The sequence below is a fragment of the Bombyx mori genome, chromosome 16, assembly GCF_030269925.1.
Source record: "Bombyx mori chromosome 16, ASM3026992v2".
Classification (NCBI taxonomy): domain Eukaryota; kingdom Metazoa; phylum Arthropoda; class Insecta; order Lepidoptera; family Bombycidae; genus Bombyx; species Bombyx mori.
In genome coordinates, this window is record NC_085122.1 from 5,473,777 (window position 1) to 5,495,195 (window position 21,419).

The window sequence follows — 21,419 nt, forward strand, 5'->3', positions numbered from 1 at the left end:
ACAATCACACTACGTTAACTGGTCCCGTGCTAAGTTCGTAAAGAACTTGTGTTACAGGTACCAGATAACGGAAATAAATGTAAGATCACACATACATATATTTAATATACATCCATAACCCTGGAAAAGACATTTTATATTTATCCCTTGGCGGGATTCGAACCCGCGACCCCCTTGTGTAGTGGCCATGTCACTTACCACTACACCAGACGGCCGTTAGAGCTAATAGAGTATCCAAGTTCCTTTTTGATTGACAGAAACTGATGACCGGATTGTACATGCTGGATTTGTACATTTTAAAAATAGAATCCCTAAAGCTTTTCTGGTTAATTACAGCACAAATAAATATATGAAAAACCAAGGGCCTATCTATGCACAATATCAGTAACTATCTCAAAATTCACCAACCTGGCTGATTGAAGGGCATCGTCGGCGGCGGATGGAAGAATGGCGCATCATGGTGGAACGGCGGGCCATAGCCAAACTCGAACTTGCCATCTGCTGTCGCGAAGTACGGAAACCCCGGCGGACCTTCCTCCAAGCCCCCCGGTGATAAGTTCATTGGGAAACCACGCATTTTACGCGAAGACCCGAAGAAAGGTCCCCTGCCCATCGACGTGAGTTGCTTTAGTCGACGCTCTTTTGAACGTTTGTTTTGGAACCAAACCTGGGGAAGCGTAAACGCAAAGTTAGTTGTTTTTTCTGGGAAATCTAAATTTACCTTGGCGACGGGTCAGTGCTAACTTAAACAGTTATCCGTGTCTTGGTCACAAAACATTCCCGATCCTGCGGACAGAATGGAAAGCAGTCGACGTCGCCCTAAACACGTCATCTCGGATCCTCCCGATCCACTAACGGTGCTTTTAGGTACTTCAAGCACCGGTCACCGTTCTCGTCGAACCCGTCGCTTGCGATGAAGGGCTCGACGAGTAAATTAACTCTCAGACACAGCCCACTGAGTTTCTCGCCGGATCTTCTCAGTGGGTCGCGTTTCCGATCCGGTGGTAGATTCTGCGAAGCACGGCTCTTGCTAGGGTTCGTGTTAGCAACATCGTCAGGTTTGAGCCCCGTGAGCTCACCTACTAAAGTTAGGGTTACGCTGACATAGCCGCTAGGGCTATCAGCTTAGGTAAGAAAAAAAAAAAAAAAAAAGGTCGCAAAACTAGGGATCTACTTATAGTGCTTGCAATGCGAGAGTACTAATTCTTTCTTTTTTTATGATTGAAAGATGAATGAAATGAAAAGCCCGAAGGCCGTTCCAGTTTCACCAGGACAAGTGGGCGAGCAAATGCTCAGCTAGGAGGGGTGGGATTTGCTAACAATTGCCCGAGCGCTTCCGAAGGAGACCTAACAACTCAAGAGCAATTGCTTTGCGAATGAGTCTACTACCGGATCGGAATCGCGACCGGCTGAGAAGATCCGGTGAGAAACTCAGTGGGCTGTGTCTTGGGTTAATTCGCTCGTCGAGCCCTTCGTCGCAAGCGACGGGTTCGACGAGGACGGTGACCGGAAAGACGATATGTAAGCTGCAGTAAACGTCGATAGTTATTTTACGTAATCAACAAAAACAATAACTGTCAATTAAGCCTTACGAGTTAAGTTAACATTGCATGAAGTTAATCGAAAGATAAAATTACTGTTGTATTGTTGTATTTTTTTTTGTTTCTTTCGTTTTTCCATATATATTTTTTTCAGTTTCTCGGTCATTTCCAGCGTGAGGCGAACTTTAACCAGATCGTGCCGTTGCGATCGTTGTACGTTCACGGCGCGTTAAGGCGTCGCGTGCCGACCGCGGGACTAATCTGTAACTTGTATTACGGCGATATCGCACATCGCGCGTTCACGGCGTGCCGTGTGAAAGGACCATTATATCTGAATCAAACGTGTTTAATGGTGCACATAATGTAACTGCAACGACATTGACATGAATCTGTGGCGAAGGCCGAATTAAGAATTTTGACCCCTTCTATTAGTTTCTACTGGTGGTAGGAACTCTCGTGAGTCCGCGCGGGTAGGTACCACCACCGCGCCTATTTCTGTCGTGAAGCAGTAATGCGTTTCGGTTTGAAGGGCGGGGTAGCCGTTGTAACTATACTTGTGACCTTAGAATTTGTATCTCAAGGTGGATGGCGCATTTACGTTGTAGATGTCTATGGGCTTCAGTAACCACTTAACATCAGGTGAGCTCGTCCACCCATCTAAGCAATAAAAAATAAAAAAAACGGCGTGTACCTATCTGTTCAAATTTCATTATGATATCACAATGTTTAGGCATTTATGTCACTCACAAAAACAAACTTTTAAAGTATAATCTCGCGTCTTTGTACTGTTATTATTTTATTTCGAACGTTTTAAATAATTTAGTTTTCGTTTTCAAGGACGACAAAGGTGTTATATGTTTTGATTATTATGCTGTTCACAATATTCAGATGCAATACGACAAAAAAAAATCGAGTATAACTAATCCCAAACAATGATGTAAGCTATGCCTACGACTCGGGAAAAGCGAAGAAAGTACTATTTATTATTTAGCTCATATATTGTATTCATGATACTCAAAACATATTGATGTCATAGTTAGCTAATGAATCAGTAGTTAATACGTCAATATGTCAAAGCTATAAGTGCAAAGCTGTTTTTTTTTTCTTTAAATTTAAGCTAATTAAAAAACTTTATGCGGCCGTATACTAATTGTATGAGTTCGTATTTAGTGGCGTAGATAATAACTACTGTTATTACATTATTAAATTAATAAGTAATAGATGCAGAAATATAAGCATGTTAAGTAAATTTTCATTGAGAATTAATCCATATTCTTTTTTTTTATTTTTTTTTATTGCCTTTGTAGGCAGACGGGCATACGGCCCACCTGATGGTGAGTGGTTACCGTCGCCCATGGACTTCAGCAATGCCAGGGGCAGAGCCAAGCCGCTGCCTACCGCTTAATACTCTCCATAAGCCTCGTTTGAAGAAGGACATGTCATAGCGCTCGGGAAACACCGTGGAGGGGAGCTCATTCCATAGCGGACTTATTCCATTCGGACGTATTCCTGAAGATTTAAAACCGGAGGATATATGCACAATGATACAAGGTTTGTGAACCGTTTAAATTTCTAAACCCGTTTCGATCATTGTCCATGAACTACTAAGTAGAAAGACTACTAGGTAAGAAAAAAGTAGAACATCTCATCCCGCGTGATTGCCACCCTATGTACTATTTATTCTACATGGATACCAAGTTTCGAGTCAATCGGATGCACGGTTCAGTAGTTATAACGGAACATTCGTAAAAACCACTGTAGATTTATGTATTAGTATAGATTAGCCGTGATTAATTACAGCTAATTATTTTCATGTTCAAGGAAGCTATCAATGAAACTCGCATTCTCCTTCCGAAATTCGTCTCGGTCGGTCACGCGATATTTTGGTTAATTTAACATTCGAGCAATTTTCTAATCACCGTTTTTCTGATGATAAGAGCTTAAGTTTTTTTTTTAACGGTAATACAAAAGTAATTTTCCGAATGAGTAATAATAATAATTACACTACTGGTAGCGTTATTACAGAGAAATGTACTTTGTTTTCGAATGATGCTTTAAATAATTCTCCTACGCACTTTTGAAACGTCGTGAACTTTTAGAATAGCAATTCTCGTAAACAGATAACCCAGTCGATAATCAAACAGTAAAATGCGTATTTTACGTTCTCGAACGTGTCACGGTAACAATGGACTAGAATTTTCTAGAAAACAAGAGTGTTATTGTGCGCATGCGCGGACCCCGCTGTGAGCGAACGTCTTTGATCGCGCCGCCCCCGCAGCCTACGCTCGGCTTTGGCACACAAATCACTGTTGTGGATGGTTGTGGTTTATTGGTATTATTCTGACTTCACCGAAAATTTATTTTCGTTTAACATCTAAATTGGTTCGGTTCTTATAAGGAGATCAAAAGTCAACATCGTGATATACCTAACTGAAAAATTATTTGTTCAAGTTAAAGTGTTTCTGTAAAAACACTTTTAGTATCAAAGAATGGTAAGCCTTTGTAAATTTTATCCATTTTTCAGTATTCTTTTTATTAGTGCCTTTAAAAAATAGTCATTTCGTTAACATTTCTTAAAAGTCTTAGTTTGTTTTTAGTATTAGCGTGGCGTATACTAAAACTAGACCTTTTTTTCTCCTACCTATGCTGATAGTCTTGAGAGGCTATTTCAGCGTGACCTTATCGTGTAGGTGAGCACTCGAGGCTTAAACCGGAGGTGTTGCTAACACTGGCCCTAGCAAGAGCAGAACTTCGGATAATCTACCACCGGATCGGAAACTAAACCCACTGAAAGGTCCGGCGAGAAACTCAGTGGGCTGAACTAGACCGCCGTCGTCAGTTTTGAGATCGGAGTGTCTAAGGCAGGCCTGGGCAAATTTAGAATTTAGAATTTTGTAATTTTTTTGTAGAATTTTTTGAATTTTGTCTGGCCCGTGAAGCTTTGTATATACCTATTATTATTAAAAACACAAAAATTTGTTTTTGTCAAACATAAATTGGTGCATATTATTTTTTAGATAAAATATTACCCCCGGGGGTAATCTAAAATGTATGATCTGACATCCTTGGCAAAGGCTATACTTAAAATTAGAAAAAAAAAACTGTTTGGCCCGAGGTCAAATTTTCATCTGCAATGTGGCCCGACTATCAAAATATTTGCCCACCCCTGGTCTAAGGCATTGGTGAACGACTATCCAGGCTGCAAACATGATGATGGCTCAAAATAAACCTTAGCATGAGCACTCAAGATTTAAATTAGAACGCAGAGAAGAACTCAGATGAGAAAAGAAGTCAGACCTAATCTAAGTGGCAAAACACTGCAGGGCCGCCACTGAATATGAAACAATTAATTTTCGATTCTCGTCTTTGTGTCTGCTGGAACAAGTTATCGATTAATCTACCTAGTTTTTTTTTCTTCTTCTAATTGACAGAAGCCGAAATCAAACGCGACCGAGTCCGTAAACCAGTTTCTCTAGTTCTTGAACCGATTCCCATTGCATAAATATTGATTAATGACTAACGTGATGAAACTGTATGGTGTCATCGTTTCTATTAATTGACGTTTGAAAACTATGAATATATATTAGTGGTTTATGAGTACGTACATACGTCCGATGTGGGAACCATTCGTTAATTAATCGATTTTTATATTGAGCAATCGATGAGAATTTTCGTTTCGATTTTAAATGATAAACGGTAGTTTTAACATAAAAATCAGGATGTATTTATTACACGTCCATCTAATTTTGTTTTTGGATATTGTAATATGACTATCGGTTGACGTTTTGATACCGGTGACTGGCTGAGAACTCAGATTTCCGGGAATATTGTAATTTAACTTTCTCTATAAAATATTTAGTGACGTCATTGGATACGTTCTCTTGATTAGAGACAAGATGGGCGCCGTCAAGTCGCGCTGTCTAAGGGCTCTGGTGAACGATCAACAACTAGGTACAGTAGCGCTCAAAAGTATTATGACGACATAACAATTCGTTATTATTTCTTCTAAAATAGAACTCTATCGGACAGTAATTGAAGTATAAGACTAATGCGATTATTTTAACGTGTCAATTTACATCTTATCTAATTAAATGAACAAGTGTTACACGGTCGATATATTGAGGAACATTGAAGATTTATAGATATCGATTGTTAAGTTATATATTTATTTCTAATAATAATAAAATTAATACGTTTGCACAAAAACACTTTTGAGCGCTACTGTATATAAGAGGCATACGCATCATCTTAATACATCATACAGAAGCTAACCACTTCCCAGCCATTCAGAGTTTAGTGAACATATTAGCTTCATGAAACTTGACTGATTTCACTTCGCAAAAACTAAAGCAGGTACAGTTGCGAAGAGTTCTAGCGAAAAATCTATAATGGATTATTTCACGACAAAAGACAACGTAAATTTTATTATAAGATAAGTATAGTTTGCTTAGCATTTTCGTTAAGTGCGTCCTTTTCTACGCATTTTTTATACTGGTGGTAGGACCTCTTGTGAGTCCGCGCGGGTAGGTACCACTGCCCTGCCTCTTTCTGCCGTGAAGCAGTAATGCGTTTCGGTTTGAAGGGTGGGGCAGCCGTTGTAACTATACTGAGATCTTAGAACTTATATCTCAAGATGGGTGGCGCATTTATGTTGTAGATGTCCATGGGCTCCAGTAACCACTTTACACCAGGTGGGCTGTGAGCTCGTTCACCCATCTAAGCAATAAAAAATAAATAAAAAAAAACGCAATAGTTATAAAGATTGAGTTAAACATTTAGGTATACTTTATGAGTAGGAAGAGATTAATAAAAGCGAGTTTTCGTCACAGTTTTGAAGGATAATTAACGTGTTACTTGATCGGTTTGTTGATGAATCAAATGATGATTTTCTAAATAAAAAGAGCCGGTAGCTTCAACTAAGCTACTTTTTTTATTTAAAAAAAAAACGTTCGAAACTTCATTTAAGTTTGAAAACAGGCGAAGCCATTTTTTTATATTTCAACTCGACTTGTGTTTTACTATATTCTTAAATTACTTGTCAACATAATAAATTTATAGAGATTAAACAAATTATTGTAGCATCGAAGGTTGGACATAAATTTTTTAAGAGATAAGCTCAGAATGCCAGTTGCCACAAAATCTAGTAATTCTAATTCAAAGTCTTTTAAAAAAATAGGTTTAAGCTATACTTAGCACACATTTTACAACGATTCAATTAATTTAAAGCAGTTACGAGCTGTATAACATCATACGAGTTCTATTCTCATGGACGTGACATTAAAATAACAATAAATAACGTTCGACATTTCGTAACAGTAGTCAGAATATCAGAAGCCTTGTTGCAATCCCCGATTTTTATAGGTAAGTACGGTTTGTAAAATAACTTAAAAATAATAAGTGTTTTTACATTTTTTTTGTTGTTGTTTTTAGGCACATTTGAGGCCTATAAAATCAAAGGCAGCTAAATCCAAATCTATCAAATATTCAGGTAAACTACAAAAACTACAATAAACTACAAAAAACACGTCATTACGGATCCTCCTGATCCATCGAAGTACTGTTCTTGCTAGGGCAAGTGTCAAAAACACTCCCGGTTGGAGAAGCTGAAGTTATTTTATTCGGATAGCTACGATATTCTTTATTTTAAAGGAGATTTATAAAGAATGAGAATATTTTATAGGCCTCATTTATCCTATCTGTAGATGACAAGGAATAACTACAATTTAACCCTTTCAAGTCGATTTTCTATTTGGAGAAGATAGAAAGTTTATTTTATTTTATTTAAACTGTCTATTTATATTACAGGTTAAAGGTATCTTTTATATTTAAGAACGCGAAAAAAATACCATTGGATTGATGGAGGTGATGTTAAAAATAAGTACCAGTAATAAGTCGTCTCTTTTGGTATATTTATGTATACCATCAATTTCATATAAAAATATGCATAAAATTTTAATTCTCTTTATCGCCTATAACTACAAAATATTCTAGGCATGATAAGTTGCAAAACGTCCAGAACAAAATGGAACGTTACATTAAGACAGATTGTCTTGGTACGTCTTTTTAATTTAATATCATAAAATATTTACTGGTACATGCGGAGTACGAAGTCGTCGTGGCCTAAAGGATAAGACGTCCGGTGCATTCGCATCGAGCGATGCACCGGTGTTCGAATCTCGCTGGCGGGTACCAATTTTTCTAATGAAATACGTACTCAACTTCCACGGTGAAGGAATAACATCGTGCAGTAAAATCAAACCCGCAAAATTATAATTTGCGTAATTACTGGTGGTAGGACCTCTTGTGAGTCCGCACGGGTAGGTACCACCGCCCCGCCTATTTCTGCCGTGAAGCAGTAATGCGTTTCGGTTTGAAGGGTGGGGCAGCCGTTGTGACTATACTGAGACTTTAAAACTATATCTCAAGGTGTGTGGCGCATTTACGTTGTAGATGTCTATGGGCTCCAGTCACCACTTAACACCAGGTGGGCTGTGAGCTCGTCCACACATCATAGCAATAAAAAAAAAAAAAGTCTCGGAAGGGTTAATAATACATATTGGCGGTGGTGCTCCCATCATGGCCACTCAATACGAACGCTCTTAAAACGCAAGTCCAAAAACAGGCAAGTACTCAATTTAGTATTTTTATTTTTGTTATTTTTATAATTTTTAATAGCGCTGAAGAAGATTAGTGTTAAATGCGTTCGTAATAAAGAAACCATAACAGAGATGTAGCGTGCAGTTTTTGTACTTACTGACATTTTGCTGCTGAGGTTTGATTTACATAAATTATTCATTATATGTATTTGATGACATGCTATTATGTGGTTATTAACTCATAGACCTCGCAAAGGAAACGGTGCCGATCTTGTGTCAGGAGTTGAAAGCGTCAGTGGTATGGTAATGCGTTATTGTGGTGTTTTCCCGTACTGGTTTGCAGTACAGGGTGTTTAAATTGTCCTATCCTTTAAATAAGAACTAGTCTAAAATACGATAAAATATAAGCAAAAAAACAGTTTAAAGATGAAATAGATCGTTTCATTTTGAAATTCAGCTTACATTAAATCACTTGTATCTTTTAGCTGATAATTAAAAAAAAAATGCTGAAAATGTACAATTATGTTAATATTTCTTTTTACAAAATATAGTCACAAAAAAAAAACTTCAACGTAATTTTATGATGATTTTTATAAAATTCGATTTTATTTTAATATTTAATTTTTGTTGCAAACCGTACATTTGAAACGATAAACGCACAAATTGACCTGTTCCGTTAGTTAACGTCGAAGCCCATAGTTATTACTTTTATTACTTAATCGTTGTAATAGATCAAACCAACAAAAAAAACCTGATGTTACCTACATAAAAACTCACATACATTAAGCTCCCAACGATTAAGCTTGTATAGATTTTATCCATTCAAAAAAACATGCACGAATTTATATGTGCATGTTAATTCTTAAGTACTATTATGAGGTTTTCGTTTTAACAAACAGATTTCACTTTTTAATCTTCAATATGAGATACTTTAATTTTTTAGTCTATAATAAACAGGCAGAAAAAAACAACTATTTGGTTTAAGCCACCTTCTTGCAACTTTATAGGAAAGTCATTTAAAGTTTAAAAGTTGTAAAAAATATCATAACAAAAAACTTCTTCAGCTATTTGATACTTAACTTAAGTGAAGTTCAATTAAAAACATCGAATCGTTGATACTAATACTGGCAATAAAACGGACCTTTAATTACAAAGGTAAATGTCGCGTAATAAGCGAAATACCGCTGAAATAAAATATCCTTTCACCTCTCGATTTGTATTTACTAGCAAACGTTAAAAGCGTTCATTGAACGTTGTGAAGTTCAAAAACTGCAACTAAAAACATCGAATTGTTGATACCAATAATCTATTCATATAAATAAAATTGGAGTGTCTGTTTGTAATATTGAAATAACTAACCAAAACACCAAAATAACATTTTTTACAATTTTTGTGTCTGTCTGTTTGTCTATTTGTTCCGGCTAATCTCTGGAAGGGCTGGACCGATTTTGACTAGATTTTCACTGATAGGTAGCTGATTATATAAGGAGTTACTTAGGCTACTTTTTTAGACTAGCTTCGCCCCGCGACGTCACCCGCGGTACAAAAATAATCGCAGGTAACATCGCGGGACTATCAATAATAAAATTTAATGTTTCCGAAGCGAAGCGAAGGCGGGTCGCTAGTTCCAAATAAAACGGACGCTATTGTTAAAATTGTCATTTTTTTACTTGCACTCATGTCGATCGGCTGAATCAAAACAATAATCAAAACGGATTATTAATTTAAACTAGAAGTCCCGCAGTAGTCGAAATTCGACTATAATTAATTGGAATTGTAAGTTTATACACTATTATGATTGTATTTTATACTTATATTTTTATTGTACTTTATACTTATCGAGGTGGGTGGCGCATTTACGTTGTAGATGTCTATGGGCTCCAGTAACCACTTAACACCAGGTGGGCTGTGAGCTCGTCCATCCATCTAAGCAATAAAAATAAAATAAAAAATTCTATAATCACAAATTTCGCCAAGGCTACACTATAAAAAAATATTAATAAAGACAAACAATATTTAATTCATTCTCAATTTGACCACAGAGGTCAAGAACAAAAGTTTGACAATAAATAGTATGCATGCGTGTGTGCGTCAAATAGGTACATGGTATGTAATGTGTGTAATGTTTTTTTTATTGATTTATCTTTTATGCATTATTTAAAAAAAAAAATTAGCATTGTGCACTTCTTCTCTATATTCTCTATAAGTGTGGAAAATTTCATACTCCTCCGTCCGCGCAATTTTCGTAAAAAGGGATACAAAGTTTTTGCTTCACGTATTAATATATAGATTAGCAAACGTTAAAAGCATTCATTGAGCACTGTGAAGCTCAAAAACTGCAACTAAAAACCTGAGAGCATTAAAAAATCGATATATTGAGCGCGGAGCAGGCATCGCGGTCAAGAGGGACAGAGCTCGCCACGGGACGTCGCCATACATGCGTCATGGTGTTAAACACAATATTTCATATGGGTCCCGGCAAGGGGCCATTCTCTTACCGTAACACTGACACCTCGGAAGACCATAAAGTAGGTATGTAAACCGCCGCCACGGAAAACGCACAGATTATACACACGACTAGTTTAGCATTGGAAATTCTTCGTGACTTATCTCAGTGGCTCTCAACCACAAATCGGTGTGTCGCATGCTCCTGTCAAGATCATAAATACGACATTTTTATCGAAGTTAACCGGAGAAATAGCACATGTATGGAGAAAATGTACAACCGCTTACAAGTTGTTAACTGCACGACTAAATTAATTGATGAATGATTTAAAATTTAATGAATGTAATTATAACTAACTACCTTCACTTCGATTTTTAACACCTTTGCGTGTAAATAAGTATGTAAAGGTGTCGTGAATTTGTAAAGAACCGCTGCGTGAAAAAGTTTAGAATCGCTGACTTATCTTATTAAAATAATTGCAGTTAACTGTTTCCACGTAATTGCGTTGACCTTGTCTTGTCGTATCATTTGATACATTAATACGGTTACACTGGATTTTGCATAGTGACGTACTAAATTTTATAACCGCATATTGGTAGACGAGCTCACAGCTCATGTTAAGTGGTTACCAAAGTCATCAGGGTATGAATACCATCAAACATAACGTCGAGTTTGTGTGTGTGAACTCATTTCGTGTTATACCAACAATTATATAGGACAGGTATAGATAGATAGGAACACAACGTACCTACAAATCGAAGTCACGAGTAATGATTGGTGATGGTTAGATATATGGTCTTAAAACGCTCCTGACCAGCCAAAAGAGAAGAAACACTTTTTTTCCTACCTATGCTGATAGCTTTGAGAGGCTATTGCAGCTTCGCCCTAGCATGTAGGTGAGCTTTCGGGGCTCAAACCGGAAGTATTGCTAACACTGGCCCTAGCAAGAGCAGTGCTTCGCAGAATCTACCACCGGATCGGAAACGCGACCCACTGAGAAGATCCGGCGAGAAACTCAGTGGACAAAGAAACACAAATAGTATTGTGTTTATCTAAATGTCCCCTACATTCTCTTCGAATCATCATGACACGAGAGGAAATATTTTATACAAGATAACCACGTCCTTATTTTGGTTTTAATACAAAAAACTATACTATTAATAAATTGGGAGCCTTCTAAAATTATGCGACCGGCTCGTTCTTAATAGATAATTCACATTTTAAGACTGAAGCAAAACAATGCAAGCGTTTACTATTAAAACTATTGGATCGTTTTTAGAAACTTTTGGAAATTTCGGACAAGGAATACGAAAACGTCAACTCCTACTTTTTGCATAATGCATTCACGGTCTGGATTGCAGCTATCTCTTTCGTGCTCCGTCTAAATCACCATGAAAGAGAAGACAGGCATATATTCTTTTAATTTCTCGACAACCGTGTTTGTTCGTAGCTATCCCACTAATTCCAAATCTGTTTACCCAATCTATTCAATGATATCCTGATTTGCTTTATTATTGGTGGTAGGGATACCGTGATTTCTATCAGTGCGATTATGTATTTATAGAGTTAGAGAGCTGTGGTATAAATATTTAAGCTTCAACCTCATTTACGAGGATAGAAGTGACGTTCACATTCTGCAGACTTCAGTAACCACTAGATACCAATTCGTTAATCCTAAATACAGAATACCTACACTCAAAAGTTAAATTTAAGGTAAAATTAAAAAAAAATATTTAAAAACAAATCTTATTTTTCGGACGGGCTCGACGTGAGAAATTTTATATTGTAATTACGATAATACATAATAAATTTATATAAATATATAATTTTTTGAAGTCGTCGTGGCCTAAAGGATAAGACGTCCGGTGCATTCATGTGTAGCGATGCACCGGTGTTCGAATCCCGCAGGCGGGTACCAATTTTTCTAATGAAATACGTACTCAAGAAATGTTCACGATTGACTTCCACGGTGAAGGAATAACATCGTGTAATAAAAATCAAACCCGCAAAATTATGATTTGCGTAATCACTGGTGGTAGGACCTCTTGTGAGTCCGCACGGGTAGGTACCACGACCCTGCCTATTTCAGCCGCGAAGCAGTAATGCGTTTCGGTTTGAAGGGCGGGGTAGCCGTTGTAACTACCTATACTGAGACCTTAGAACTGATATCTCAAGGTGGGTGGCGCATTTACGTCGTAGATGTCTATGGGCTCCAGTAACCACTTAACACCAGGTGGGCTGTGAGCTCGTCCACCCATCTAAGCAACAAAAAAAAAAAAAAAAAATTAATGCCCCCCTATATTCTCTTCGAATCATCATGACACGAGAGGAAATATTTTATACATTATATTATATTTTTATTAATGTCCTTATTTTTTTTTAATACAAAAACTATAATAATAATAAATTGGGAGCCTTCTAAAATTATTCGACCGGCCCGTTCTAAATAGATAGTTAGTATAGATAGAATTTAAGAGTGAAGCAAAACAATGCAAGCGTTTACTATTAAAACTATTGGATCGTTTTTAGAAACTTTTGGAAGTTTTAGCATGGAACGCGAAAACGTCGACTCTTACTTTTTGCATAATGCATTCACGGTCTGGATTGCAGCTATCTCTTTCGTGCTCCGTCTAAGTAACCATGAAAGAGAAGACAGGCATAGATTCTTTTAATTTCTCGACACCCGTGTTTGTTCCTAGCTTATCCCACTAATTCCAAATCTGTTTACTCAATCTATTCAATGATATCCTGATTTGCTTTATTATTGGTGGTAGGGATACCATGATTTCTATCAGTGCGATTATGTATTTATAGGGTTAGAGAGCCGTGGTATAAATATTTAAGCTTCAACCTTATTTACGAGGATAGAAGTGACGTTCACATTCTGCAGACTTCAGTAACCACTAGATACCAATTCGTTAATCCTCAATACAGAATACCTACACTCAAAAGGTAAATTTAAGGTAAAATTAAAAAAAAAATAAAAAAAAAAATCTTATTTTTCGGACGGGTAGGTGAGCTCACGGGCTCGACGTGAGAAATTTTATATTGTAATTACGATAATACATAATAAAACTCAGTAATTAAATTTCGGTATAATAGTGTTGAATTAATTGTTGACTATAGGTACTGTAAGTGCTGTGTATTGCGACTCGCCAGTTTAATGTTAACACTTTGATATTTGAGGTATGTTCAAGGCTGTATATCTTCAGTATCTGTGTTCTTTCTCAACAGTAAAAAAATATTTTTCATTTTTTAGTTAAATTTTCTATAAAAGCGTATTTTTAAAACTATTTAGTAATTTAACATCAATTGCTGCCTTATCGACTATAGATAAAAAATATATAAATTGGCAAAAATCTTATTTTGCAAATTGAATAATGGAATAATCTTATCAAGCTAGTGTATTGGCATCGGTCCTCGATAAATCTACAAAGTTTGAATGAAATCTGACCGTTTAAAGTGGGTCAAAATCGCGTCTAAAGGAGTCAGTTACAAACATACAAAGTATAGTTAAAAAAAATGGTTTTACTTCCGTAGCCCCAGCTTTATTTGACGACAAACAATCGATCTATTATAATTTTATTAGGTCGATAGACACCCGATGCCTTTACTGTTTTTTTTTTAGTACAAAACCTCTGGACGAAATTTGTAAATCATCCCAAGAATCACCATGCCGGCTGAACACAAAGGGATGATTAATAAGAGATCGGGATGAACATTGTTCTTTTCATCCTCAGTATAAATAACGCCTGGACGTGTGTGTACCTGCGGTCGAGCCGCCCCCCAGCGCTAATGAGACGACAGCGACCGCCAGTCTTCAAAAATCCACCAGCGATGCAAACCCGTCGGCGTTAATGAAACTCGATTATAAATAAAATGCATAAACGGTCATATCAACTTTTCTATATACACACTAGCTGACCCGGCAGACTTCGTAGTGGCTCAATCGATAAATAAAAGACCTAAACTTTTGTATAAAATAAACTTAAAACAAACAAAAGGAATCCGTCCGACGGAGGACACATCAAGGGAAAAACAAAATTATTATTTTTATTTAATTCCGATAATTTTTATATTTATCTACCTTTTAAACCTTCTCTGGACTTCCACAAATAACTCAAGACCAAAATTAGCCAAATCGGTCCAGCCGTTCTCGAATTTTAGCGAGACTAACGGACAGCAATTCATTTTTATATATATAGACGTATATACATATATACTCTTTGGAATTATACTTTGCTAGATCTATACTTTATCCTTAATTGATATTAACATGTTTTCCCATAATTGAGGGAGTGCAGACAGCATTACTCTTTTAAAAATATTTGTATCGTGTAGATTCTTTGGTGCAAAACCTAAATAATTAAGTATTGTAAATAAAGAAATAAAATATTATTTTTAATAATAATGAAAATGACGATTACTGAATTCAGTCGAAAACAACAGAATGGACAATCAAAAGCAAAATAAAATAAGAAGCTAAAAAAAAGCGAAATATTTTTTTCAAGTTTATACAGATTGATATTTGTAGCCTTCTCTGATACCGATAATTTCATTCTTAATAATGAAAAAATGAATTTTAGTTCAAAATTTCATTTTGTATTTTGGACACATATTTTAAATTAAAATCCGAAGCTTCAATTTATTGATTACAAACAAATCTCTTCAGTAGCATTAGTAAAGAAAGACAAATAGGAGAGGTGCCTTAATAATTATCACTAGAATCAAGTCGACTAGTCAAGTCTCCCACAGACACAGCCCACTGAGTTTCTCGCCAGATCTTCTCAGTGGGTCGCGTTTCCGATCCGGTGGTAGATTCTGCGAAGCACTGCTCTTGCTAGGGCCAGTGTTAGCAACACTCCGGTTTGAAGCCCGTGAGCTCATTTACACGTTAGGGTGAAGCTGAAATAGCCTCTCAAGGCTATCAGCATACGTAGGGCAACAAAAAAAGTCAAGTCTAAACAGATAGATCCAACGGTTTGAAGAACGTAGTCGCACTGTTTCACGAGCTAAGCTTGCGACACCGAGTCACAATTCCTAGACGGGCTTGTTTGTAATGTAGCGACTGAGGTGAACTAGTAATTCGGCTTTGGAGCGTTGAGAGCGGCACAGCGGGAGACCGACTCCCTACAGGGCGCCGGACAATCTACCTAACAATAACGTCCACGTAACAGTTGGCCTAACCTTGTTTTTTTTTTGTTTTCTTACCATTTTACGTTCAACCATAAACTTGTGTCGTACGTATGGCGCTGGCCATGGGATGCGAATTTCGGGAAGTTGCGATTCCAATAAAACGAAGTTACAACGATTTCTGATTGAGCAAGTTTCGTTTTCGTGCTCGTGTCGTTTCTCGCCCATAAAAGTGTCGGAAGGGTGCAAGTAAGCGTGTGACAAGGCATTAACAAAATAAATACAGTTTTTAAATTACGAAAACAGAGAAAAACATCGAATGACGATCGTGAGGAGGCGACCACACTGCGCGTGCAGCTCATGCGCCATCTACACTCAATTGGCGTGGCGTCTCGGACAGTAAAAGTAAATTGTTTTCAAACAAAACGAACAAAGAGATTCGATCTTACTTCTGAACATTGTGCATTTGTGCTTGAGTGTAATTGAAAGTTTTTTGAACCTAATGAATGTTTCGCAAATTAAGCTTGAACATTTTTCTGTTCGAATTTAATTCGTTCACAATAAATATTTACTATTCTAATAATTAAATATATTTTTGTATACCTACGCATCTGTGAAGTGATTTTACGGTAACCAAACAAAAAATGACTATACTAAAAAGATTAAAATTAAACAGACACATAAATTCCAACACACTCCAAATAATCAGATGTTTTAAAATACTATATTTTACGGAACATAAATTTTTGTCAACATAAAAACCTCATATAATGTGTCAATCATTCCAGCGACTCGTTTACCGCGCCCAAATTAAAGGCACCCATCTGCTGTTGAATATTCATAATTAAGTATGTACATACATGAAGATCATATATTATTTTAGTTTTGACGGAATTAAGAAAAGGATGTCTGTTGCGCTCAATTCAGGGCTTATCTTTATCTTGTGCTTTCAAACTCAAATCAAATGTCAATGACCTTTAGTTATCTTAAGGAAAGTATGTAAATGTAAATTTATTACAGCAGGAAATAAAGATAGCATATTTTTGTCATAACCCTAGTTGAGTATCAGACCAACGTCCATACTATGTTGAAAATACCAGTTCTCGTTCGATCACCAAAGTCAAGCAACATAGGGCGTGTTTAGTACTTGGATGGGTGACCGTCTTGTACTTGGATTGTCAGTAAGCTATTGCTTATTCCCTTACTTTCGGTTTTACTTGCTTACTGATATATTACTCATGTGGTATTCATTATTTTATTATCTCAACTTTGAAACGACATTCATGGATCTTTTTTTTTATTTATGGCGGTGATCATAAGAATTATTTCTGTCTAATTGTAAATGAGTAGTTAGTTATCTGTGGTCCATTTGATCGCAATACCCTAACACTATCACAACGCAAACATTGCCTTGTGTGGGTAATTCAAAACGACATAAAACTCAATCCATTTCACTTTCTAACAAGATTCGTTTTTAATTTCCGATAAAACAATGTTTTCGTTCCACCAATCATAGCGCCGTATTCACAAATCGAACTGTTATCATTACGAGCTGATAACGTACGGCATTGCTATTGGTCACGGTTTTTAACCAAGATGGCGTCCCTTGTCTTCTGTTCGGCTTGCATTTTATTTACGACTTTAGATAATGAGTTACCGTGTTCAATGATAAGCGTGTGTCGTCAAGTTTTTTTTTTTATAGCGTAGGATTAAATATATATCTATATATTAATACGTGAAGCAAAAACTTTGTATCCCTTTTTACGAAAATTGCACGGACGGAGAAGTATGAAATTTTCCACACTTATAGGGAATATAGAGAAGAAGTGCACAATGCTAATATTTTTTTTAAATAATACATAAAAGATACATTAAATCAATAAAGAAAACATAACACACACTACATACCATGTATTTGACGCACACACGCATGCATACTATTTATTGTCAAACTTTTATTCTTGGCGTCTGTTGTCAAATTGAGAATAGATTAAATATTGTTTGTTTTTGTTAGTGTTTTTTATAGTGTAGTCTTCGCGAAATTTGTGATTATAGAAGTATAAAATACAATCATAATGGTGTACAAACTTACAATTCCAATTATTTTAGTCGAATTTCGACTACTGCGGGACCTCTAGTACAATCTAGATTCCTCATTTACCTACGACGTTTCAGTTTTCAGAGAATTAGGTATCATTAAAACGTGAAAGGTTTGCTTGGCTCCGAGTTATTCTGTCTCTATAAAATAAGATTTTTTTTAACATGAGAATGTAACAGATAAAGTGTTTTTATTTAAAAAGAACTCGATAAAATTATTAACCTTAAGATGTTATTATACAGTTAACGATTTTTTAAATGATAAATCATTATGTTAATTTTAAATTCGCTTCTTTCTGTTCTTTGTTTTCGTTTTATGACATAAATAACTTATTCTCATTCATTTATTTTAATGTTTGATATTTTAATTAATAAATATATTTACTGACTGCTTTTAATGGAAATAATTTTAAATAATGTTTGCACGCCGACTTGGTAGAAACACGCTGTTCTATAAAATAACAATCAACAGCTTTGTAAGCCGTGTTTTGGCTAATAAAGTTTGATTTGATTTGGTTATGCAGCCGTAATCTTTTCGATATTGTACCTTTAAGTATAATAGTACTTCTTCGGAAATGACCAACAATTGCCATTATCAAAACGTAATAGCGAACTGCGGAAGTATAAACAGTGCATTGTAGAACAGCGAATGAACACAGTAGGATATTACCAAATAGAGGTCGTGAGTAATTTGCTCTCTCGCTCTCTCGCTCTCTCCCTCTTTCTCTCTCTCTGCGCGGAGATATTTTAATTTCGCATTCGTAGTCAGTTCTTGCGGTGGAAATGTATTAATGGAATTGTTTTTTTTTTTTTTTGACAACAGAATCCATCAGTACAGCCTAGCGTTTGTGTTTGTTAAATAATCTATACAACTTTTAGTTTTGATTGAAAGATTATTTTTTTCTCAGACTGGTGTATGTTCTTTCTGATTATCTAGTGGCAATTACCAAGGACTATAGACATCACAAAATGCTTTATAACGGCTATCGTACTGTTCAAACCGTAACGCATTGTTGTTTCGCATTAGAAATAAGCAGGTTCGTGATACGTACCCGTGCGAACTTATAACGCCATCAGTAATTACGTAAATTAATAATTATTTGCTAGTTAGATTGTTTTACACGTTTTTAATCCTTTATCATTCAAGCCATCCTAGAAGACGCAGGCCCTAAGTACGTATTTCATTCGAAAAATTTGTAATTACTTGCGGGATTTGAAGATGATTTGGGGCTTGAGATTATATTTCATCCCATAATAATATCATCTCATTAAATTTCATTTCGTTTGCCTTTTCATAATATCATTTTTCACATAAAAAGTTTTCATTAAAATTAAAATAAGACTTGACCTAAAAGTCTTAGTTACCAGGTCAAAATAATAGTAGCCTTTAGTTGAGCTGTCTTCCGGGTACTAATTCTAAGTCACACTCCTTTGCCGTAAGCTATGAAGCGTAAAAACCCCTTCATTAGCCTTGAACCCGTCAGCTACGCGGAATAGACAGCTGTAGGAAGCACCGAGGTCGGGAGGAGACGTCATCATGCGGAATCGCAGCCGGCATTCGCTCTAGTGGACCGCGACCGGCCATTGGGCATTGTTCGCGGTTGCGCCAAAACGGTTTGTGCAATTACGTTCAGTATTTTCGGGTTTTTTTTTTTCGCGCCACGCCATTAGGAAACCGAATTCTAAAACTAGTATCGTCTTTCAGTAACTTTATCAGTCGATGAATAATTAGATAGCTACTTTTTAAGACCTTGATACGGCACTTGATTTGGTCTGCTCGATCGTCTCTAGATAGCGATTTTTTCTAATATGCCTTCAACTTGTATCGCATCGCTAATGACCAGAAATAATTTGATGAATACAAAAAAATTGTTGCGACAAACACAATATTAAAGTCAGGAACCAATTCTGTAGTTATGTAGTCTGCAAAGATCCAATAATCGATATCCCGCATCGATTATAATATTGTCACGTCCCTAGAGGCGTGAACCGTAAAACTGACTTTTGTTACGTGAACCTTTTTTCACTGGGAAATAGGTTGAAAGGGTCACTGAACTTTGCGTAAATATTTATGGACGAAATCTCAGTATTTTTTACATACTCGGGATCGTCAAATGATAACGATCTTCCACTATTTATTTAATTTATTAAGAGACCTACCACTATAATAACATGTTACTAATCGATATATATGTACAACAATGTGTATTTCTTCAATATTAATTAGGGCTTTTCTGGTGCGAATGTGACAGCCCTTACTAAATTTGCAGAAATATTTCTGTCTGTCGGCATCCAAGGCTGGTTTGAAATTAATTAGCTATATCGGCTACTACAACGATACAGCAGTGTACTGCAATAAATCAGTGTAGCTGAGCGCCACTGATCGATGACTATGTGTGTATAGACGTCCATGGACCAGGGCTGTCCAATCTGCGATATCTATTTTTGTTTTTTTTTGTCACACTAGTTGAACTGACGAACTACTCAAGACCAGGCTAAGCTAACATTAAGTGGAAGTCCTTATTGCATTAAATAAGGGTTATCTCAACCTTCGAATCGGAAGGCAATGACTGTTTTGACTGAGCTCACAATACCTTTTATCCGTTAAAGATTTTAAATAGTTGACTTTGACTATATAAAATAGATAAAAAACCCCAAAAGATATTAATTAGCACTCTTCCTATTATTCATGTCAAAACTGGCTGTCAATCTAGAGAACTCACAAACATTCTTTATGTTCTACATTGCTAGATTAAAATTTAAAACATCCCAACATCAATTTTCGGCTTTATCTCGCAAAAACAAACTGGAGAACTATTAATTTATAATTAATTCAAATGTTTTGTGAGGCAACCCTAAACGCAGCTTAATGGTCATATTATGTATAAGAAAATTGAGATATGTCTGACTTACCTGCTTACTTTTAGGTAAGATGACGTTAAAAATGATTAATTGTTTTTCTTATAAATTTACTAAATAAATGCATACGGAACTCACTAATAAGTAATAGATTGTACCACGCGCACCACTGTTTTTGTTTTTATTTCTTATCATATTATTTACATTTCCTTTTTTTCGTATTGCCTATTAAATTTATATTATATAATCTAGCTATCTATGGTATAGAACGCCATCATAACACCCGATGTAATAACGCAAATTTATGTTTTTGCGGGATTCGAACACCGGCATAGTCGCATCCCGACTAATTGACATCGACACTAATAAAGCCAGCGTTTCATTCTTTAGTCCGCAAAGACTTCGACAACAGATTTACACTTAGTACGCTGAAACTAAATAATTATGAAAAGCGCTCTGTAGTTGTTGCATTAATGACACATCCGATCTGGTGGTAGATTCTGCGAAGCACTGCTCTTGCTAGGGCCACTGTTAGCAACACTCCGGCTTGAGCCCCGTGATCTCACCTACACGTCAAGGCGAAGCTGAAATAGCCTTTCAAAGCTATCAGCATAGGTAGGGGAAAAAAAGGGTAGATAGTTCAATCATACTTTTTTTTTCCTATCTATGTGATGGCCTTGAGAGGCTATTTCAGCGTAACCTTAACTAGTAGGTGAGCTCGCGGGGCTCTAACCTGACGACGTTGGT

At 36.2% G+C, this 21,419-nt stretch overlaps 1 protein-coding gene across 8 annotated transcripts in view; it reads right to left on the reverse strand.

The window, feature by feature from the left end:
• Positions 1-21,419, reverse strand: part of LOC101739274 (LIM/homeobox protein Lhx1) — a 93,116-nt gene that overhangs the window by 2,078 nt on the left and 69,619 nt on the right. For all 8 annotated transcript variants that reach the window (XM_062672967.1, XM_062672966.1, XM_062672968.1 and 5 more), the window contains exon 6: positions 409-667. In XM_062672967.1, the coding sequence (XP_062528951.1) occupies positions 409-667 (259 nt within the window). The remainder of the gene's footprint in view (positions 1-408; positions 668-21,419) is intronic.